Source organism: Embiotoca jacksoni, unplaced genomic scaffold (assembly GCF_022577435.1).
Source record: "Embiotoca jacksoni isolate LCO1_2020_lvr unplaced genomic scaffold, fEmbJac1.0.p SCAF_17, whole genome shotgun sequence".
In the NCBI taxonomy this organism is placed as follows: Eukaryota; Metazoa; Chordata; class Actinopteri; family Embiotocidae; genus Embiotoca; species Embiotoca jacksoni.
The window spans coordinates 12,963,446-12,987,008 of NW_027185307.1; the positions used below are offsets into that span (position 1 = coordinate 12,963,446).

A 23,563-nucleotide genomic window follows, 5' to 3' on the forward strand; every position below is an offset into this window, starting at 1 on the left:
GTCTTTGATTAGGTGTGCAACTAATTATTTTCATTATCAATTAACTGAATACAACTATAAGGAAAGTGTTTGTTCTATATAATGTTAAACATTGAAAAAAATCTGAATACTGCCATCACAACATTAGATTTTTTTTCTCCCCCCCCCCCCCATATTGACCATTACACCGTTATTATTGAGCACAATCCTGCACACAGTCGCTCTAAATCCTTCCACTGCAGGAACACGCCAGCGCAGGAGTCAGGAGAGAAACTTTTATTGAAAGATTTTGACAATTTAACTTGATTTTTATAAACAACTCTTACACAACATCTTGAACTGTAAATTGAAATCGGTTACTACTGACACACGGAGTCCACGTTTCCCTTAAAAAAAAAAAAAAAAAAAATAAGGTCATGGGAGTTGACTTGAAGCAGCAACTACAATAAATAGTGATCAGACATGGTGACACTGTGCAATCAATCACTTTGGACAAAATCCTGCCTCAAACCTCTACACGACTCGGGAGGAGAGTCCTTGTCACGTTTCCGAACGGTGGCATGAATTAAACCTTTGGGATGCTGCTGACTGTGGGTACCTCAGGACCCGTTACGTTTGTTAAAACATGCCGTCGGCACAGACCGAACTACAACCGTATTTCTTTAGAGACGAGTCGGAAGTTCTAGCAAAGTGCAACTCTTTACGGAGATGGGTGCTGATAAAGCAACAACACACTGGACATGTACCGGTGCCGTCAATAACCTCCACATCACTTTGTTTTCTCAATGTTCAAGCACAAGTATAATTGGGAAGTAAAATTTAAAAAAAGGGGAATGGACGTGAAAAAAGTCAAATTTGGCAGCGAAAGGCAGAATCAGTGGAATGTCTTTGGCTTTCAAAAGGCACCAAAACCATATAGAGAAGAAAAAAACCAAAAAACGATCAATTAAAACTGGGAATGCATATATTTGAACCAGCAAAAAGACATCTAAGCCGTGTCGAGTCTGGCAGCTGGCTCAGCAGATCAAATATTTTCACACTGGAATGTTTTGGGGGGGGGGGGGGGGGGACGTCTGGGATTAATAACAGAAATCTAGGACATAATTAAAATCCAAAATATCTACTTGAACCACAACATAAATATATAAATCCTGATCATAAATTAGTATACAAGATGTACATAAATACAGCTCAATAATCCACATGTCAGAAGGTGTCCCATCTTCCTGTGGTGAAAGAACACTTTTTACACAGCTTTTAAAAAACAAGGAAATGCTAAACTGATCAACTCCGTCATGTGCAACCAGTTTAACCAAAACCTAATTAGTGATTGAAGAACAAAACTAAAAACGTGAATCATTCTGTAGTGTTGCTCTGACACAATCAATTAGGACTGCGATGGATTTTGTCTCTTGAACACAAAACGCGTCAACAAGAACAAACATCATGTTTGTAAAAGAGAAAGCATGTACAAGTTGTAAAAGTGCAAAAACGGATGCAACACTGTGAGATGACCGATACTCGAGGCAGCCCGTCTTAACTCTAAATCCCTTGTCCCTCCACAGAGAACGGCCGACATTAAAAAAGGTCGATAAGGCACTTTCCGAGTGTCCTCAGAACATCTGGATCTCAAGGGTCACCTGTTCACACCAACCTCTTCTTCCCGGTTGCTTTCAACATGTGCTGCCCAAACTGTGAAGAGACAAACAAGACGGGATGAAGTGGACGATATAAAAATTTTATTAAAAAAAAAAAAAATTACATACATTTGATTAGATGATAAAAGAATCAATGAAACCCTGTAATTATATCTTTAAAAAATATATATATATTTTCATCCGATTAAAATGTCTACAAACACAACATTTAGAATTTGCTGCCAGTGATTTTTGTGATTCGTCCACTAAGGATGAATCCTTAAAATGAAGGTTTTTCTCTTCCTACAAGTCTTCTTGCTGCGAGTCAGAGGTATTACTCACCAGAGGGGTTTCGGTTCGAGGTTTCACTTGAGCGACAGGAAGTTTGAATTCTTCGCTGTCGTCTTGCTCGCTGTCGTGTCGATAGCGATGAGCGAACTTGCGCTTCAGGGCCTCGGCAATGAGCGCTGCAGCGTCCACCGGCTCGTGGGACTTCACTTTGCCGTCGCCGTCCACTGGACGACTACGGAAACATGGGGAGGTGACGAAGACGTTTATATGTATTCTCACATTGCAGGAAGTTTTCTTTGTGTGACGCGAACGTGTATTCTTTTATAGCAGCCGCTGAAGAAGACGCACGGCAACGAATGCAGCCCCGCTGGTATGTACTGAAGAATAAATGGGTTTTCATGGCAAACTGCAGCACGGCACAAGTAATGCAAGCAGACGGGGAACACGTCTACTGGTCACCCGGGATCACAAATGTCTCCCAAGTGTGTGTAACTCGCACCTTTTCACCGATCTCAACTTCACTTTGCCGATGTCCTTCAGGACGTCGAGCATGCTGGGGATTTCTGCTGGTCTCGATTCCAACGCTGTCGGGCCGTCTGACCTCTTCCCTCTGCGCTCTTTTATCAAGTCAATGGCTGAAAATGTCCGCTGTAGACTCTGAAGTGGCGGTGGTGGTGGTGGTGGAGGAGGTGGTGGTGGTGGTGGTGGGGGAGGCAGGTTGCCACAGGGTGGAGGGGGAGGAGGTGCCCCTGTGGTAGCAGCTGGTGTGAAACAAAGAAAAGTAGTTGTCTGAGACGTGAAGTTGAAGTTCTGCTGCCATCTACAGGAAGATTTCTATTATTGCAGTAAAAAAAAAAAAAAAGAGGCCTTCACGTAAATACCGTGAAAGATAAATCTATGTTTGGAAATCTTTTGTTTGGATGTACCTGTCTGTGCACTCTTTTCCTGAGCCAGAACGATTTGTGCTATCTGAGCTCTGAGTTTCGCCAGTTCAGTCTCCAGTGCGCCGATCTTCTGAATGGCCTCATCGTTCACCGTCGTCGACCCCTGTGGGTCCGGAGGTCCCTGATGCAGGCTGGGTAGTGACCTCTGGCGGGTGAGGGGTTTCAACCGAGGGGGAGGCCTGTGGGCTCGAAACACGAGCCCCGGTGGGATCCCCGACCTGTTGCAATAAGGCCGTTTATGACGGATGTCTGGACACGTCTCGCAGGAACTTTTTAAACCTGCTGCAACTGCTTTCGTAGAGATGGTTGCTCTGCGCTCACCTGGGTCTGCCCGAGTAGTCTTCCTCCTCATCCCCGCTGATCCAGGAGACGTCAGCCAGAGAGGCCACAAGGCCGTTCTGCCTCCTGGTCCCACTGAGGACAACGGCGTCCTCGGTGTACGGATAAAGCTGCCAGAGAGAGAGAGAGAGAAGCCAAGTTCAACATTTAGAGAAGACACAGAGACACACACAGACAGAGACACAGAGACACGCCACACATTTCAACATCTAATCAGAGGAAGTCATTAAGTAGTTCAGAGGGTGAAGGAGTGGAGGGGATCTGCATGTTCTTCATGAAAAGGTTCAGGTAGCTCAGAAAGTCTTCAATCAGCTTGACGTCGTTGAACAAACTGACCTAAAGAAGACACGCTGCATTCCTCATAGCGAGGGAGGACAGCTGGAGACGGGAGAAGAGAAGAGAAAGCACAGCGTTGAAAAGGGACAGAAAAGTAAGGAAAAGCAAGTCAGTTTTTAAAAGTTACATGCTCCCGCTGAAGTCTAAAAATCTTCTGAACACTCAAGTCGCGGCTCTGATTATATGGAAACATCTCCGTTGTGATGACTTCTTCCGCTCCGTTTACATGAAAACAGTCAGAAAAGCAGGAGGTAAACAAACGTCGAAGGGGGTTTGTGACTTGCCGTCACCTGGCTGTGACGTTCAGCAGTCGGAAAAACGGAGGAGGAGACGGGACTTAATCCGACGTGACGAATTTAAAAGAACTTGAAATCACCAGAGGTTTTAGCATGCCCCCATCATAAACTCCAAACCACCACATTTTTTTTTATTTCCATTGAATGACACAACAACGCTATAAAACCGATAATAATGGTAGCTTTCTCAAACCTGAAAGTGAACCCTGGGGGAGGGTTTGATGGGAAGACTCGTTCCTATTCTCCGCACAATACTTCTCGAGGACCCGTAGGGCTTCGCTGATCCAAAAGCCTGCAAAACAAAAAGATTTACCACATTTAAAAATAATAAAAATAAAATAATAAATCACATAAAACAAAAAGATTTACCACATTTAAAAATAAAATAATAAATCACATAAAACAAAAAGATTTACCACATTTAAAAATAAAAATTAAATAATAAATCAACATAAAACGAAACAAATGACATCAATTACAGTCAATCTAAGTAGAAACTAGTAAATTTCAATAATCCGTGGCCGGCACTTTGCAGCTCTCGTAACCGCGAGAACGTAACAAAGAGCCTTCACACGAGAGACGGACAAAGAGACAACACAGCGGCGTTTCATAGTTGGTGTGGGAGTACAAAACCACATTTTGAAATATATGGATACAGCAGCAGGCGCCAGAAGACGTCACGTACCAGGTCCATTTCCATCTGTGCATTCTCTCCGCTCATTTCTGCTGAAGTGTTTCCCAAGAGCAGGTGGACACACGGCCGAACATCAACATCATCACCCAACTGGTTACCTGGAAGACGCGCAAAACATGAATGAGACACGCCTTCGGACAATGACGCTCGAGGACCTTTCGAGTCTACAACACACTCGTGTATCACCGATGTCGACGTTTGATCAAGCTAGAAACGAGTCTACACCAGATCTATTTTTTCCCCCCAAACGTCGAAGCAGCAGCAGCAGCAACGAAAACATTTTCTTATTATGGTGTTTACATGAAGAACGTTGAAACCTAAATAGCAGCAAAGTAGATCCATGTAAGGTTACTTAAAAATGAAAAAAAACAAAAAACAAAACCTGCACAGCCCGAGATCACCAAGTTAGCTCAACATCGTTATCGTTAATAGAAACCATCGTGTTGTACGTTTCGCAATTTTGTGACTTGGTTTTGTTCCACTGCAATTTCTCACCGAGATGAATTCAGTATTTACAGCAACCGATCTGTCATTCAGCTGTGGAAGAAGTATTCAGATCCAGGAGAGCAATGCAGAAACACTCCCGTTACAAGTCCTACATGAAACATCATACAGTAGTATTAGCAAGTATTAAGGTAAAAGTAGTGGTTTGTCCTTCAGACTGATATATTATTATTATTATTATACATGACATCATTAGATAATTAATACTGACGCATCGGTGTGCGTGAAGCATGTTACTGTCGTGGCTGCTGCAGGTGGAGCCGGTTTGAACCACTTGTAGTTTTACATCCAGGGACCGCAGATAAATCTGACGATAACCGGGAGAGAAAACTTGGTTCTGATCCACAAATCGGTTGTCAGTTTTTTTTTTGGGGGACTTTTTCTGTAATCTTTGATTTTTGCCGAGATATTGGATCATTTAAACATTTTATTATTCAAGTAAGTTTTGAGCGGAAAAAAAAATACTATATTAGTATTCGTGTGGCCTTTTCCTGGTTTTAAAGGCTGTATTGCAGGATTTGTTGTAATTTACTTAAATTTACCAGACATGTTCTTTTGACTTGATTATTCCCACTCTCATTATATCCACAGCACTGATGATTATTAAATAAAAAAAAAAAAAAATCTCATGGTTGGAAATATTTGGTGAAATCACCAATAACCATGATATCGTTGCAATATTGTGCATTTGGTCAAAAATATTGTGAAATTGGATTTGTCCATTTTGCCCAGCCCGTATCCTGACTACACACTGCTTTTATCATTAGGCAAATAGTTTGGGAACCACCGATTAAATAAATGTAAACACATAAACACATAAAGACAAATGTGTTCAATTTTTTTTAATTTTTTTTTTAAAATTTATCTTAAAGCTTGTTTTATCATCCTTTAATGTCAAATCGTCATCTCAAAAGGTAGATAAAGCTGTGAAATACTAAATTATTATAGAAATTAACATATAATTTAAATATTCAAGTATAATTACGTCATTAATTTTGGGTAAACGGACTTAAGTTTCCGCCGATGTGAGCAGCAGGTCTCCAGCTGACGTGAAGTCACCGACGTTTGTTGTTGATTGTTGATATTATGTTAGATGTTATTGTTGATAATTAGACATCCCAATGTGATCCCTTAAAATAAAATAAACTAAACCGGTTGGATATTCAGTTTAGGTTAGCGGAGAGGCTAACTTGATGCTAACAACGATCCAAGTTACCGCGGAGAAAATTGTTAGGACAGTTCTTGTAAATCCATAATGGAGGAGAGCCAAATGACAATACGTGTGTGTTGGAGTTATATTCGTGTTATATTCGACGGGCTGTACGTGACTTTGAAACCGACTTACCGGGCTGGCGCTGGCTGACGACTTTTCCAAGTTTTTTTTTTTTCCACCTTGTCAACCCGACGGACATCTAAGGTAGGCGGCGGCTTAAGCGTGGGACGTTACATGGAATGGGTTTTGAACCAATTGGGTTGTAGGGATTATAAAGGCTAAGGAGGGAATTTGAAACACCGCTATTGGCTAATGACATTGACGGACGAGCAAAGTCGCCAATCAACATTGAGCTAAAAAAAACAAAAAACAAAACTGTGATATGATTTGCCATTACAACCGTCAATCAAAGTATGACGCCCAACCATATTCCAGGAAGCCTAGGGGACGTTCGTTATAATTTCCTACATTTCCCGGAGGGGACATGTCGCCGTTAAACTGCCGGTGATCCTTATGGAAAACCGGGATGTCCCCGGTACAAAAACAACCGCACCCGTCAGTGTGCCACAAAACCCAAACAGCACAGGGGAGAAGAAAGCGGCGCAGGCCTCGAGGTAGCGACATTGTTTCGTCCCACTAGTTTCAAAGGTTGTATCGGAACATATAAAGCTGCTTGGTTGTTGCGCCGGTTTCTCGTGGGTCGCTGTAACTTTGAAGCCGGCCGGAGTTGTCTCGTGAAATTATTATTATTTTTTTTTTCTTAATGAAACCTAACACGAAGGTATGCTACAATGGCCAAGCAACGCTGGCTAGTCTAGCTTTAGCTGCTGAGTGGTCTGTGCACCGCAGGGCGTGATCTGATCTGAGGTGAGGTTGGGGGTCGCAGGAAGTGTCTTTATTTTCCTCATACCATTCCTCATGGATTGTTTTAGCAGTAAAGTATGTTGTTTTTTGTTTTTTTTAAACCGCATTATTATTATTATTATTTTTTTTTAAATGTGTCTGTCATAGCATGGGGAGCTAGGTGCTCTTTCACGTGTTAGCTGAAGTCTTTATCAAAATGTCTTAACAATAAAACTTAAGTTCACAAATGTCATCAGACAAGGCAGTTGATTTCACAGCTTGTTGCTTCTATGAATCCCAGAAACTCCCAACGAGCCAGTTAACGTGGTCCAAGGCAATAACATTATAACATACTGGAATAGACTTAAAATTATTATTCTCTAAATAAGTTTAAAAAAAAAAGTCAAATGAGAGCTTTTTGTAAACACAAACCCTTTTTTTTTTTTTTTAGTAGTTTGGTGTAACAGTTGATGAGATTGGTAATCAACTAATGTGTATATCATTTATGAAGGTAAAAAGTAAACTAATCACCGTTTCCAGGTTTTCTAATGTTACAATTGTTACTTGTTTTTACTTTATGTTATCACAAATTTAATATCTTCTAGCGGTCAGGCAAGTAAACCAATGTTAAGTTGTCAGTTTGGACACTGAAAGGAAGAAATTGAGTTCATGATATGATAACGTAACAATAACTAAATGTGGCTTTAAAGGTGGGACGGAGAGGAGAGAAGGAGACAAACATTTCACATTCAAAATGAATGTCAAAGTTACATGGGTATTTATTTAGTGGACACGGAGCAGAAGAAACTGTTTAACCAAAATTAAGTTAAGGCACCAGAACAAACCACCGACACTGGCAAGGAAACACCGGGCAGGGTGATGTGGAGGAAGAGGAGTTGTAGCAGGTATGAGACACGGAGAGAGACGATGAGGGACAATCTGAGGGAATCAGGGGTGCAGAGAGAACACAGATCGGGGCACGCTTAGCTTTTTAACAGATACAGGGTTTTCTAAGGATATGATGGATCATCAGGAATAGGCGGTAGGGTGGCTGACAGACAAGAGTAGTGTGTATTTTTCTTTTCTTCTTTTTTAGATTGTAAGCGTAATGTCTGATTCACACTGGTGAGCAGAAGGTGACAGTAATGCACCAATAAGCTGGATGCCAACCCCATAAAACCAGACGAGTAAAGAATTAACTCTCCGCATGCCTAACTTTTAAATGTTAAGCTCCCTAATTTATCTGATCTGTGTGTTTGCAGTGGACTGAATAGGCATCAAGAGGCGTTGATGTGTGTGGCGTCAAGACAAGAGGCACCATGAGTGCGGAGCTGGATGCACTGACTGTGGTGAACCAGCTGCGAGATCTTGCCGCTGACCCTTTGAACCGAAGAGCCATAGTTGAAGACCAGGGCTGTCTGCCAGGTCTCATCCTTTTCTTCGACCACCCCAACCCGCAGGTCGTCTACTCGGCGCTGTTGGTAAAGCAACATTTGTTTATTTACGTTTTCTTTACATGTTCGTATCAAAGACTTTTTCACATTATGAAGACAGTACCCGGTGCATGAAGGGAAAACTAAATGGTTTGAAGACACGGTGGTGATTATTTAGTACCAGCTCATAAAGAGAGACAATAATTGTGTAATCTTTTTCCAGTTAAAATATCGACAGCAGCTCATTAGATTAAACCTGTCTTGAATATAATCAGCTTTCTTTCACACTAGCTCTGTTGTTTGGGTTTTTTTTACGGCTTATGTAATTTGTCCCCCCCTGCTGTCTAGATGTGTCAGAGGTTTCAGTGACGGCTTAAAGGCCTTTTCTTCCACCACTGTGTCCCAGGCTCACTTGTGGGGGCTTTAAAACGACTACATGTTCAAAAACATCATACGCTGTGGTGTAAACACAATATAGGGTTTTGATATAGCTTCCTCTCCCCTCTTCTTCCACAACCACCGTGTCTATGACTTGTGTTGTGAGTACACATCGAAATGGCTTTATGTAATAGCTGCTCCTTGAAGTGTAAACATGAAGTCAGTGGATGTGTATTTATATATATATATATATTATATATATATATTCATATCGGTTATGTAATATTTCACCGTTGCACATGCGTGCCCATTTTAAAGGCACTTCTGTTTTGATATCCCGAAGCGTCTGTCAGCTTTTAGCGCTGGATAGATAACAGTTGCCCTCGTCCTTGCAGGCCGTGCGCTACCTGGCAGAATGTCGAGCCAACAGGGAGAAGATGAAGGGCGAACTGGGCATGATGCTGAGTTTGCAGAATGTCATGCAGAAGCAAGTCCCTGTTACCACCACGTCACACACACACACGCACACACACACACACACACACACACACGCACGCACACACGCTCACATGCTCACATGCTCACAATGCATTTTCTTTACATAAAACCTTAACCTAGGATTTCTTTTGTTTTGCATGGACAATGTTTGCCAGTCTGCAGAATTTCCAGGCAGGACGATGTCCTTTTATTTGCCACGTCAGGATGATTGTGATTAAAGTTGAATTAGAGCGGCGTGTCAAAGACTTAAAATGCTGTTTATGCATGCCATAGATTTTAATGTATCATGTCATCTCTAAAAATTGTTGATGAGTCCACTTACATCTTTTAAACTGATGTAGGCCTTTATCTACTATTTTATCTGATGTGCAGTTCACTGGGTATTTTGCACACATTATGTATTTTATACATATATATTTCTAGCTTGTCCTTTATAGAGTGTTTTAGAACCATTGCAAGTAATAATAAAAATAGTGCACACATTTTGGTTACCTATGTAATGCGGTACGGAGGTCTGGTGTGAGGAGGCGTTGCACTCCAGATAGCTAGGTTTCCCCTGAGGATCTGTTGCTGGACTCTCTACCCTGCAGCCAGGCTCTTGAAGTAAACCAGTCACTTCAGCTAGTCAGTGTTGGCATCAAGAGTTGCCCCGCAGGAAAAGCAGATAACTTTCGCTGCTCACAGTCCAGTCGATCTGACTTTGAGTAGAGGTCGTTCTGGACAGAGTGGGAACACATGGCTGAGGGGGAATGTCGAGCATAGTTGCACGGAACAGGTGTGAATATCATTTTAATTTCGGCATCTCATTAAGATCAGAAGTTTGAGAGCACGTTGCCTCGTTTTCAATTGACAAAGAGATAATGAAATAAATCAACTGAGGAGAGTGTTTGGTTTGCTGACAGGCGTCAATAGAGCTGCGGCAGGAATGTGTTGCACAGTGCAGGGGACCACCACCGGGCTCCCACAGGGCAGCTATGCCAGGCAGCCACTGTCGTATGTGGTTGCTATAGAAGGAGTGATGACTTGGTGACACATAAAGCAGTATAGCCCGCAGGAGATACCCAGGATCCCTCATAAAATATCAATTCTGGCACTACAATGGACCTCACATGGCTTAGTCAAAAAAAGCTGCTGCCCTCTAAAATATTATGCTCTGCTATGGCTTTTTTTTTTTTTTTTGCGCCAAAGGGGCAGTAAAAACCTGACAGAAGTGCAGAATAGGCTTAATTAACTTGAGTTTTAATGTTGTGTTGTGGACAGCACCGTTGCGCAAATAATTTTGGAATAGATGCAGAGATTAACAGTATTTATGAATTGATTGATGCTTCCTGTCAATGCAGGTGTCTGTTCAGTCTGTCAGTTCAACTTCTAGATCTCCAGCATCCAACGAGGAAGGATGTAGCCGGTCTTATTCAGGCCGCATCCATCCCAACTTCCAAAATGGAAGCTTAATGAATTAACTTCAGTTTCATGTGCAGTTCACACCTCGTCTCTCACAGAGGCACACAGGCTTCATGTTCTGTCTACCTTTGCTTTGGTATATTAATTATGTCTTTCAACAGAAACATCATAGCAAAAATAATAGTGCCATTTACAAGTACACAGATTAAAGTGACCTGGTCTTGACATCAGTCTTACCCACATTCATCTGAGTCTCACCTTTAGTGTTGTTACAGATGTACTTACAAATGCAATATGTCAGCATAACAGACGAGTTCAACTCTTTTCTGTTGAGTGCCACTGACCACTTGTGTCTTTATTTGACAAATCATGCTGTGTAATGTAAGATGCCACTCTTTTTCACGACTGTCCCCTTATCGGTCATTTACTTTCACTTTCTCTCACCCGAAGGAGCACGTCGCCGGGGGAGACCAAACTGCTGGCCTCTGAGATCTACGAGATTCTGCAGTCGGCCGGTAAAGAGGAGGCTGAAAAGGCCGAGGCAGCCGCTGCCTCCTGCCGGCGTAAAGCCCAGTTCTTCCTCGGCTCCAACAACAAGAGGGCCAAAACTGTAGTGCTGCACATTGACGGCCTGGATGACTCCGTAAGTGTCCACCAAGTGCACTCGGCACTTAGCGCGCCATATTGGCACACATCTGTCATACCCAGACACACACCGAACGTCCGGCGATGCGCAAAAATCTCTTTTCCGTTCGGCATGTTTGCTGCTGTCATATTCACGGGGTGTCTTAACTGGCACATGACAGGAGGGTAGAGGGGTCAGGTTGTAAATGTCAGCCATTGAACAGCAGGACGTTGAGATTGAACCTGAATGCTGCTCTGCAGGCAGCTTGCACCTAGCCAGATTACATTACAGCAGAGAGACGGCCTCTGGTGGGCTGCATCCCTCTCACCGTAGCACAAACACACAACACTGTGGCAGCTGCAAAACCACAGATATGTAAACACTCGTTTCTCCAAAACATGTTGTATGCTGCACATGTTATCATATGTTTTTATGTTCAAATTTCAAGGAATTCAACGGCAGCCGACTCTACATAATCCACATTTTTAAATTTATGCTGCGTAATGTACCTTTAAAGTTATAGTGGGAGATTTTTACGTATAAAAAAAAAAAACATCCGTTATGTTCAATCTGTCACCAAACGAGTTCACACAACGCTGATTGAACTTATCACTGCCAATAAACCTCTCTGGTGTCTAATGAGCCATTCCTGCTCTGCTCTGATAAATGCATACTGGGCATGCTGTATGTCCAGATTATGCGCACCAGAAACTTCCAACGGCCGAGCTGGCTCATTTCTGGTTTGGCCCGATGCTAACTTGAATGGGCATAAAAATATATTTATTCATGTGACTTCTAGAGTTTCCAAATATTATTGGTACAAAAGGTTTCAACTCTTACATTGAAACGAGTCACGGCTACCACAGTAGTGACGGAGTCGGCCGGACGTAGCCGACGACGCGAGCTCGCGTCGACATGGCTTTTCTGATTACTCCTGACTTGCAGAATGGGGAGACAAAAGTCCCGCACTGCAAGTTTAAGCAGTAATCATTTCTAAACTCATGGGCAACCTTGCTGTTTAACACTTCTGTTCATAACTTTCATCCAGTTCCTTTCTGTTGTCAGACTCGAAGGAGCCTGTGTGAGGAAGCCTTGCTAAAGATCCGGGGAGTCATCAGTTTCACCTTCCAGATGGCCGTCAAGAGATGTGTTGTCAGGATCCGTTCTGACCTTACAGCTGAGGTAAGTATCTGTCCGCACACGGAAAGCCACCCGCGGCCATTTTCAGTCTGAGACGAACAGAATTTGATTATTCCGTGTCTTGATTGATCGTAAAAGAAATTGTGTTTTTGATGATTTAAAATGGAGAAAATCTGCTTTTCCTTTGTTATTTAAATATAATTTGTTTAATCAGAAAAATCCTGTTTTGCCTGAAAGAAACTCCAAAACAGTTATTCACAGCAGTGTGTATTGAGCATTAACTATACTTGTATATTTGAAAATGAATTCATGTTTTTCTAACAGGCGTTGGGAACAGCAATCAACTCCACAAAAGTGATGAAGGCTCAGCAGGTGGTGAGGACGGAGAATGGAGGAGAGGTAAGGACAGCTGGGACACTGTGATGTATCCGACAGAAACATTACTTTTGTTGTTTACCTTCAACTGCTGTGCATAAATATCATTTCCCCTTGAAGAGGTCAGTTAATAGGTCAGTGTGCTTGCTGTATGTTGTGTGTATCTCAGTAGAGAGAGTGTATTCCCCCCCTGCCTCTGGGTGAGACTTATTCACACTGACATGATTAGCTAGTCACATCTCTGCCTCAGCCTGTAGGCTAGTTGCTTTTTGCCAAAGACATGACCAGTCCTGGTTGCCCCTTTTACAGCATCACCCATTTGCAGCAAATTCAACAATTGGCCTGTATTTATGAGTCCTAAATTTAACAACATTTGAAGTTCCACTCCACAAAGAATAAAGAATAAAGAATCATCCCAAAGAGAGTATAAGTGCATGTTGTCTAAATAATTGAGAGAGACAAAGGTTGCATTAGTGGCGATGCATCATGTGGCCAGCAGGGGTCAGACCTGCCTCATGTCTTTGCATTTTAACTTTAAATTAGAATTAATATAATTTGCCTCTGTTGTCAAATAAAAGTATTGCCCACAGAAAACGAATGTTTTTTTTTTTAAAATCATTTTATTCATTTATTTATGTGTTTTACAGATTATATGCATTCATGATGAAAACAACACCGTTTATTGTTTTGGCGTGTCGTTTCCCCCCCCTTGCCTTTGTGCAGCTGATTGTGCCATTCCAGGAGGGCTCAGCGGTGCTGGTCGAGGAGAACACAGACGTCCCAGACTACCTGCCTGAGGACGAGAGTCCGTCCCAGGAGCAGGACAAGGCCGTCACGCGTGTAGGATCTATCACAGACGGCATGGGCTGGCTCAGCACAGCCGCCAACTTCCTGACACGCTCCTTCTACTGGTGACAACCTCCTGCGTTTCTCTCTCTGCTCCCCGTTTTTCAAAGGTACCGTCCAGCTGCAGCCTTTAGCCTTTCTCGGCGTAGTCCTGGACTAAACCCTGCCTCACGGCCCCCCCATACTAGTCTAGACTCCCCTCTCCAGAGCACACGGAGCCCGGCCACATGTGTGCAACAAGTGCCGGACTGCCAAGTGGAGCCTGCAATAACTTTTAAGTTGTGTATATATTGAGCTACAAATCCCACTACGGCTGTATGTGCACAACTATACGGTATACTAGCTGCATATGCATCTCAAAAGACATAGCCAGAGGACTTCAAATCAAACAAAACCAAATAGCTTTCTGGAAATGTGTATCGCTGCGTTGACTGAGCTGTGGGAGGCGGATTAAATAGTTCTGATGCTGGTTTTGAGAATGTTGAAAATTGGGAGATCCTGTTTGTTTGGTGCATGATTTCGCATTCTTTTTTTTCCCCAGGCGTCTATTCCCAATCGTTCTCTTTTTACTATACATAATTTTCATATTTTTCCTCCTTTAATTTTCCAAATTATTTCGCTTTTCTTTTTTTTATCCCTTATAATTTTTTTTAGCACGCTATTACACTTTTGTGCCAATTTTGCCCGAGATTCGTGATTATTGTGTGTGCCTTTTTGACATTTCACTGTAATTATTATTTATTTGTCATTGGTTCAAATGATGCGAGAGCTCCGAGCATGTTTAATAATGGCGCTTTCCTAGCAACAGCGGGCTTTTCGCTCACTAAGGGACGTCACTTCATTAAAAAAAAGAGTAAAATAGATACCAGCAAGAGGCCGCAGCTCATTCAGCCACTGTCTTTACATGCATCAGACCACATTGGGTGCTGAAAGAACAACTAATTGTCCAGCTGGCGGATTAATACCCAAACCCTCATTGTGTTTAGTTGTCTCAGTCAAGTACACGGACTCTGCTGTTGATTTAATAATGCAGAAAATAATCAAACGTGAGCACTGTCGTGGTTTTGAATCGACTGACAGCGCCACGTGTTAATTGCACAGAATTTAGGCTACCTCTGCTTTCAGCCCCCTGTCTCACATCAGCATTATGGGTCTTCTGTAGTTTTAGGGAAACATTAGGTCAGCATGGTGAAGACTAACCCGCTAGCTGCCTGCTTGTCGACTACTTCCCAGCGTTACCTGGAATTCCACTGACATTTTTACGACAGTGTAGCCGCACTTGTTCAGTTCAACTTTTAGTTTAGCCAGCAGTGTCCTTAAAGCAAAGCTCATGTTGGTACACGCTCCCACACACATGTACAGAGGACTCGCTAATGCTGTTGTATGAGCAGTAACAAGGGTGTAGTTATGTAAATTATTTTGTAAATGGTGCCTGATTCCCTAAACTTTCAGACCTTACATGTGAAGGATTTTTTTTTCTTCTTTTTATTTTTTAGAAATACTAGTTTGCATTTTATGTTTCAAATTAGGCTAAGAGGTTGTAGCAGCTCACGCTAACACTCTTGGTGAGGATTTTCTTGTTTCCTTCGCCCGTGCAACCTTTTGACTCGCTGCAGGTTTAATTATTGTAACGTGTGCAAGTGTCATTAACAATTATTACACATGTCGCTGACCTTTGGGACTTTTATTCTTTTGATTGTGTGGAGACGTCGCACTTGGTTGAAGTCAAACAGAGGAACGGCACAGAAAGACCTGAACTCCTTGTAACTCTCCTCTGGAAAAGCAATAATTATTTTTGCATTTGAAGTAGAGATCACAGTTCAACAAAAGCCTATAAAATTGTGTTTTTGAACAAAATGTCTAGTTGAACGCAAGAAATTTCAGCAGTATTAAGATTTTTTCTTGATTCGTCCTTTTTGCACAGAGTTAATCTCTACGTCGCATCGTGTAGTTTCATTTTAATGTCCAATGTCTCATACTGCAAACAAATACTTGAACATTGTTCACAATTGTTGTTTCATGTCGATCAAAGTGTAAATTCCCTTTACTGTTCGATTTACCACAAAGAACTGCAATGTCCTCAACAATGTAACATCATGTGTACAGACTCCAACTCTCAGCAGATGTAATATACTGTAATGTATGCTGATCTTAAAACTGTAGATTCCCATACTCTGTTAATGCAAATAATGATAAACTTAGAAATCAAAATTGCTCTTGTGCTTTTTATCCACAGCAGATTTTTGTGACCAGTTTCTCGTGATGACCTTTCATTTCCCAGTCTCGTACTCTCATGATTCTCTTGATTTTTTTTTTTAAATTTTTTATCTCCATGGCGCGTGCAGTGCTCACACCAGTGCTCCAGAAACTCACTTTGACAAATCAGATTGCTGAGGGCCGCAAACATTCCCAGCAGAGGAGGAGAGAGAGCGAAAGAGAGGCGAAATTCAGTTTTCTTTACTGGTGCATAAGTGAGGTGCCCCAGGGCAATCCTGTGGCCGGCCCACCACGTCCCCCAACCTCGGTGCTGGTAGGCAGGCAGAGGCAGCAGCCAGCCCCAGCTGGAGGCCCTGGAGCCACCGATGCTGCTGCTGCTGCTGCTGCTGTGGCGGCTGAGCCTCCAATGAAATGCTGTGCCAAGCTGTAGAGAAAGCCTTCACTTATCTGCTGTATCATCTGGATGGACGGTGAGTGGAAATGTTTAATGTTGACATTCATGTTCATGAGACCATTGAATTTCCTGAGGCCGCTTTTATATTAAACCTTTGTTTACACATGGAAATCCCTTGAAAATACAAGAAATACACATCAAAGACGGCAGAAGTAAGGATGTAGTCCACTACTGGTGCGGCCTGTTAATCACTTTAGTTTTGTGGGGCTTTACTGACTTTTGTTGCCGTGTTATGTTCGGTGCCCAGATGGACATAAAACAGTTAATTTGATATTTTTTCAGCAGGATAACAGCCCCCCGTGTTTTTTTTTTTTTTTTTTTAAACAAAAAACATCCACATCTTAAAGTCAATTTACAATAAGTCGTTGACATTTTGATCCATGTACTTAATATCACATAATGTTCATCAGCAGGTAGATTTTGCTCAGTTTTTATTGGAACTTTCAGCATTATTACCAATCCTGGAAGACATCTGGTGTTTAGTTTATAACACACTGATGACAACAGTTAATAGTAGAGGACACACACCCAAAAAAAATCGGCAGCATTGATTAAAAGATATAAATCTCCCAATAAAAAATAAAAAGCAGCATACCATGCCAAAAATAGAAATCATCATTAACCTTCTAACCATAACTAGTGAGCGATACATTGAAGACCAAAACCAAACGGATAAATAAAAGGGCACTTTTTCGTAAGGTAAAGCGAAAGCGTGACAATTTGCGGTACAGATTCAGTGTTTCAATGGTTCCGGGAATAAAAGTCTAAAGATCTGTCTTTATCTGGAGCAGTGGCCTGAAGGGAGGAGTTCAAACCGCATGAAGAGGGTGTCCACGACTCCCAAGAAATCATTTGAGCCTTATTCATCCCCTGGCTGGCTGCACCCCACCCTGTACTGCTGCCCCCCCCCTCCCCCCCACCTCACCTTCTTCACCAGGTTAGTCTACCAGTTTCTACTCATCATAATGAGGGCACCAAATAAAACCACACTTACACTCTACTTACAGCCAGTAGAGCACTATAAGAGCACTGGAGTTATAGATTGAATTGATGTTTTTGAGCGTTGAGTCTCACATTTGTCTCATGTAGGACAATAAGACAGCTGTGTGGCATTATGCACCTTGTACCTTTAAATCGACCACTTTACACAGGAGACAGATTATATCAGAAAAATGATTTTGTCCCTTAGAGGACAGACATCGAGCGTTCACAGCGACCAAATGATGTGTCCGATTTTTATTATAAAAAGGCCTGTCGGTCCTCGAGCTCATATTTCTCCCACATCACCACTAGAGAGAGACAGTAAGCCTAACAAAGACAAGTGTGTGGCCCACACCATAATCTCATATCATCTGATGAAAACACTTGTTTGTAATTAGATGACCGAAGAAGATTGTGGAGAGGCTGTGCTGAAACTGCATGTCCATCTGGTAGGTTTGATCATAACCATCAACTGACTGCAACCATTAACCTGCTTTATTCACCTCGGTCTAATATCTGCAGAGCTAACGGGACTAATGCAGCCATAAGGTTGTTTTTAGTCGTTAATATAGTGGGCACCTTTCTCCTCAATGCCTGAGCACTAATGTTAAGCAATTTTCAGCTTCAGATGATTTTCTTCAAGGGTTCATATACCATCTTATAATAATGTTACTCCTCTTAGAAGTTGTTGTTTGTTTTTTTTTTAAGTTTTTTTTTTTTTTTTTTGCACATGAGGGCATGTCCTCCAGAGAACATAGGTGACACTCTCCTCCAATTTTCAAATTAAAGCTTCAGGTAATTTCACTCTCCCTTAGGTTCAAGCCACATTGCAATTTCCCCCCTTTTCTCATCTTGCCCCATCAGATAAAACACAGTCAGACTGTCTTGTGCACAGTCCTCTTCCCCATATCAGCCCAGCTGCATATATGTGTATAAATGTGTTGTCGGTATCACCCTCCCACCTGTGTGTATTTGCATGGTTAATCTGCGCGGGGGGAAGAGGGCCCCCGATGGAGGGGAGATAGGTGCGTCTCGCGGCGCCCACAGGCTCTTGAGGAATTTTATTGGAGGTTCAGCTCCCAGTCAATGGGATCAGCCGTAAATCCCGCTCAGAGTGTGGCAGGAAATGATGTGACTCCGGCAATTTATGTCAAATAACTTTTGAGGATGTGTGAGTGTAGCGATCAGCGCCACCGGGGCAGCGATAACTCTTCGGCAGGGGGCCCCGGTGAAGATTTAATTGAGACATTTTTCTTTATCTGGAGCGAAGCGCCGGAGCCGTGTTGTTGTGTAACGAGATGTAATGTCTCTCTTTATACGGGGGTCAGCATCCAGGATGAGGGAAGGTCACGGGCTGACTGTTTGAGCATCCAATTTGCTCCCGTAATACCCGCTCTACAGGGAGTTGGGTAAAGACACAGAGTATTAAGTTACACAGTCCACATATCACAGACAGACATGAGGCCCTGTGCGCTACACGACTGTAATGCATCTACGGGAGTCCACCTGGAGCCTGGGTGAGGTAACAAAATGTTGACAAGCTCTGCTCTTCTAGTGTGGAAGAAGTATTTTTTTTTTTTTTTTTATAATAAGACAACCTTGTTGATGTTTTTAAATTGTAACTATTTGTGGAAAAAAAAAATCTTTTACTACGTTTTCATTAAATCAGCTGCACACCAACACATTTTAAGTTATAAATCCAGCTAATTAAATACCCACTGTGTTCTCACTCTCCAAAAATCCATTAAATTTGCAGTTATACCTGCATGTTAGGCCCCACCTGGCGACCCTTATTTTTCATAGGCTAAAGCATCAGTAAAAGTCTATTGATAAAGCAGTTAGTTAATTCCTTTATGAAGATGTCCTAAATTGAAAATGGTGCCAATGTATTTTGATCCTTTTCAAGAACCAAAATTCAGCATTAAAAATATATAAACTGCCAAAATATAGTCATAATACGGAGTGGCTCCTGTCAGTAGTATATAGAATTGCATTATTATTACTGACAAGCATAAGCACTATATTGTTGGTTAATTTTAACTAGCCTGTATAGCAATGAGTAATCACATTTTGCAAAACACAACCTGATCATCTGTTTTGTATGTATTCATATGCAGTGACAATATTCACATCCTCTGTAATGTACTGAAGCAATATAGAAATATTAAATTACAATTAAATGTTCTGTATTCAAATTTTTTTCAATGTTCAACTAAAACTACAGAGGTCAGCAAAATGTTCTATACGCACCACAGATAAAACTGTTCATAATTAAACGAAATGGCCGCTGGAACTGTTATATTATTTTGTATAATACTTAGATGTAATGCATTGATTATTATGCATATTATGCACTATGTAATAGTGGAATAGTTGTTAACAATTTTACATAGCCTAATTTTAGGTAATTCTATAGTAATGTAGCTATTTCTTTTTAAACATTGGGCTATATGTCTCATGTAAAATCTCAATTTCCGAAGTAACTGCATGTAAAAGTATAAAGCAGCATAAAAGTGTTAACAATACTTAAAGGACAGCACTCATCTAAATGTAATCAGTTACTTTCCACCGCCATTCATCTGTAAAGTTACTGCAATAGTTGTTACAGCAGTGGAGCAAAAAGTAGCTACTAGATTTGTAGGGAAGTAGAGTGGCAGTAAATGCAATTCAAAAACAATATAAGGTGAAACCACCTCATTGAACAACGCTTTGATTTGAATTATAATTAAGTGTTATTTTTTTTAATTTATTTATTTTTTAAATCAAATCTTTTATCTGTATACAATCTGATGTATATTTCTGGCTCTGTGTATCGCTGTGCGTGCTTCCCGTCCTGCAGCAGCTTGCATGGGGGGCCTTGATGAGATGCATGCACACACAGGCAGCTCATAATTGTGGCCATAGCTCATTATTGCCCCCGGATGATTTGGATCCGCCGGGGGAGTCTCGTCCTCTGACACCGCCGCGTCCGCCCGGCGACAACCACTCCAGGCACTGATTGGTGGGATGAAATATTGCCGGCGAAAATTAAAAGGTCCCAGTGTCAAAATAATTCATGATATGCATATCTTCCCGGCTTGATGAAATCGCTGATATCTGGATTAGACGGATAATAAAAGCGATCAGCCTACAGTGAAAGTGTTTCAGCTGCACCGGAGGGGGGGGTGGGGGCGTGGGGGGGGGGGGGGCAGCGTCTTTATGTGTCAAGAGAGGTCGATTGCAGGGTCAACATACAACAAGTGTGGGCGTGCGTGCGTGCATGCACGCGCGCATGCGCGTGCACCGCTAGGTCATCCCCCGTCAGGTTGTGCGCGCAGCAGTTCTCCACACACCCAGACCTGTGATTTGAATATCTGCTGTAATTGTCCCAAAACGGCTCATCAGTGGATCTGCCTGCTGCCATTAGGGCCCAACAAAATGGTGTGACATTCAAATTCCCCTCAATGACAGGTTATTAGAAGCCCCAAGCAGCCGGCACATAATTAAGCACCGTAACGTTGACCTGTAATATGAAGTGATGGTTCAGTCGTATAGTGGGCGAGAATGAAATAGGTGCTTTGTTAAAACACAGGAGAACTGCATGATTTCTCACGTGTGGATTGAAGTAATCATAAAAAGAAGACAGCTGTCAATATAAAATCCAACTCAAATTATAGAGGCAAATAACACAGACTATGATTTTACAACAGGAAAAAAAAAAAAAAAAAAACCTGCATGCCAGATACCATGGCAACTGCTGTCACACATTCGAGATTGAGGCATTAGTCATCAATACTGTTCGAGAAAATTATGAATCTGAATGTTTTTGCCCGAAAGTTGCTCTCCTATAAGACCATGTCGGTTTATGTTATACAATTTACTTATATTCCATTTTTATCGCAGCGGTGTTGAGCAGCGTGAACTGATCTCACAGTCCAAAAAAAAAATAAATAAAAGGACAAGCAAACAACCTGAGAAAAAAAAAAAAGCAAATGTGTGACTTTCATTTGTGACACCAAGAACCTATTACGCAACTTAAGACATGCTGTCTGAGGCCCCCGCTTTCCCCTTTAGAACAAGTGGACGTTGTGATGAGCAATGGACCCATCTGCTGTGCCCTCTCCTCCAACTGGTGTGTGAATATGATGTAGTCTGTAGGTGCCATTTCCATGCCGGAATATAATGCCAGTGGTACCTGGAAAATAGTGCAAAAAGGATGAAGTTACATTGTGTTTGTACTTAATGTGCTTCTGAGGTGAGCTGTTATCATGTCGTCGTATTTAGCATCAAAGCGTCCTTTCTGCTGTCGTGTAAAACAACAAGTGCATAAGTTTTATGACCCACTTCTGCTTCTTTAATTGAACTCCCCTTCACATACTGGGGCGAAGCGAGTCCTCATGTTAAACTGGAGGCCAGAGGCCTGTGTAATGGTGGGTCTGTGGCAGGGTTGCTGAACAGAAGGTCTGCACTTCCCTCCTCCCCCCCCCCCCTCTCTCCCCCCCCTCCGCCTCCCCCTCATCTCTCTCCCTTTCTCTCTCTATCTCTTTGCTACCCCCCTCCTCATAACGGTGGCAGATGGCTGCAGATGAATCCCTCATAATCATGTCAGGACGGCTCCTCCGATCCCAATTCATCTCTTTAAACACATTTCATCAGACGGAGAATTACACAAAGATAAAGGCGGCCGGCAGACAACAAAAGCACACAAAGATTGTCCTTGCAAACAAGTGTTCCTAGTCCCTAACACCACTTAATCATTTGTGCTCCTGTTATTGCTCCTCACCCATGTGTGCAATCGACTCTTCCCCATTTTCCTCCTCTGTCTCTCGCTCTTTATTTATGTTTTTCCCGACCGTTAATTGTCTCCATCCATGACCACTGTCTGTCCTTATTAAGCATAAATCTTTACTCTCATCCCTGTCACGGCCTTTTTTTTTTTTTTTTTTTTAAAGACAGGTGTGTAAAATCCTTTCCTCTCCCCATCGAGTCCCGGTTCTGATGGCTGCCCTTTTTGGAGGGGTGGGGGGGGATAATTTGCCACAAAGTGAATTGTGCTGGTTTTTTTCCCCCTCCTTCCTCTTCCCCTCCCCTGCTGTGACTCTTTGTCACCCATCCGCGTGATGCCGTTAATTGTGGATCAGGTGAAGTTTGTCTCACCTCATTTCAGGGCCATGCTCTGCTAGGGCCATTCTCCCCACTCAAAGGCCACATAATTTCACAGCCTCCTACTTCTCATTAATCCCTCCTGAGTGGCTGCTCTCCGAGTTCCAGATCACAGATTTGTTTTGCTCTTGTTTTCTGACTCGCTGCCCTTCCTGCCCCACCCACTCCTCTCCTCCGCCTTCACGTTAACCCCTTTGGAGAGACCCCTCCCCTCCAGTGCCGGAATCTATGTCCTGTATTTCCTCCAGAAATATTTGCATTTAGATCCAAACCTAGTATATGGGCGTATAAAATGTTATACAGCTTTTAATTTGAAAGGAGGGTTTTTATTTGGAAAACTCTGTCAGGGGGCACTCAGCTGACCAACGGTGTGACTTCGTCAATCAGTCACTCATTCAGTGACAGATGTTGGGGTTTGAAGTCCCCATCGGTCCAACCAAACATATGACAGCTGATAGTACATTTTGTCGACTCTCTCCCACCACTTTTCCTCCATCGTAGGACATTCTTCTTCTGCACTTTTGGGAAAGACGCTACCATACTCTGCTTTTTGAATAAAGTGGGCGCGAACAGGCGTTTGCTTGTGATGCCAGTATCACCTCTTCTTCCAAAACAACTCGCACACCCGGCTGCATTGTACATTCAAGAGATAAAACCTGCCATCTCCAACCTGATAAATATCCAGTGACAAATTGAACAAAACAATAGGAACTGAAGGAAAGCTGTGTGTTTGTGTCTCATTCCTTCCCCGATAAACTTTTTTGTTGATTTATAAATTATTCATGAGAAAAAGCTGAAGATCTCTCATTAACATAAAATAACAATTTGCTAATTTATGGAAACTCCTAATTACTTGCCTTATTTGCCATGACCATATTAAATATTCATAAATATGTGATTATTTCTTTGATTTGACTGTCGTTCAGTTTAATCTACTATTTTTCCTCAACAATAGCGGTGTGCCAGCTTGTGCTGTGTGTACCAACCAAAACAAAAA

General features: G+C 42.2%; 2 protein-coding genes across 3 annotated transcripts; one reads left to right on the forward strand and one right to left on the reverse strand.

Moving 5' to 3' along the window:
• Positions 1–240: 240 nt before the first annotated feature.
• Positions 241–6,453, reverse strand: mtfr1 (mitochondrial fission regulator 1). The gene is made up of 8 exons (XM_069151693.1): positions 6,366–6,453; positions 4,508–4,614; positions 4,016–4,114; positions 3,173–3,300; positions 2,834–3,069; positions 2,407–2,668; positions 1,959–2,139; positions 241–1,671 (listed from the first exon to the last, which is right to left on the reverse strand). Exons 1-8 carry the CDS (start codon positions 6,430–6,432, stop codon positions 1,624–1,626), a joined length of 1,128 nt encoding a protein of 375 aa, XP_069007794.1. The 5' UTR covers positions 6,433–6,453; the 3' UTR covers positions 241–1,623.
• A 326-nt stretch (positions 6,454–6,779) lies between these two features.
• On the forward strand, positions 6,780–15,983 carry armc1 (armadillo repeat containing 1). Of its 2 annotated transcripts, none has more exons than XM_069151695.1 (7): positions 6,780–6,847; positions 8,339–8,557; positions 9,283–9,374; positions 11,237–11,429; positions 12,477–12,593; positions 12,876–12,950; positions 13,650–15,983. In XM_069151695.1, the coding sequence occupies exons 2-7, from the start codon at positions 8,396–8,398 to the stop codon at positions 13,839–13,841; spliced, it is 831 nt and encodes a 276-aa protein (XP_069007796.1). In that variant the 5' UTR covers positions 6,780–6,847; positions 8,339–8,395; the 3' UTR covers positions 13,842–15,983. The 2 variants fall into 2 exon arrangements, with proteins under 2 accessions (XP_069007796.1, XP_069007795.1); XM_069151694.1 differs by having other exon boundaries at positions 6,812–7,100.
• The last annotated feature ends 7,580 nt before the right edge of the window (positions 15,984–23,563 follow it).

Excerpts from the sequence above, each read along its gene's own strand:
- mtfr1 (XM_069151693.1), bottom strand. The coding sequence starts at position 6,432 with ATGTCCGTCGGGTTGACAAGGTGGAAAAAAAAAAAACTTGGAAAAGTC. Across the intron at positions 4,615-6,365 it reads CGTCAGCCAGCGCCAGCCCG|GTAACCAGTTGGGTGATGAT; the intron begins GTAAGTCGGTTT and ends CGCGTCTTCCAG. Across the intron at positions 4,115-4,507 it reads CACAGATGGAAATGGACCTG|GCTTTTGGATCAGCGAAGCC; the intron begins GTACGTGACGTC and ends TTTGTTTTGCAG.
- armc1 (XM_069151695.1), top strand. The coding sequence starts at position 8,396 with ATGAGTGCGGAGCTGGATGCACTGACTGTGGTGAACCAGCTGCGAGAT. Across the intron at positions 8,558-9,282 it reads TCGTCTACTCGGCGCTGTTG|GCCGTGCGCTACCTGGCAGA; the intron begins GTAAAGCAACAT and ends TCGTCCTTGCAG. Across the intron at positions 9,375-11,236 it reads TTGCAGAATGTCATGCAGAA|GAGCACGTCGCCGGGGGAGA; the intron begins GCAAGTCCCTGT and ends TCTCACCCGAAG.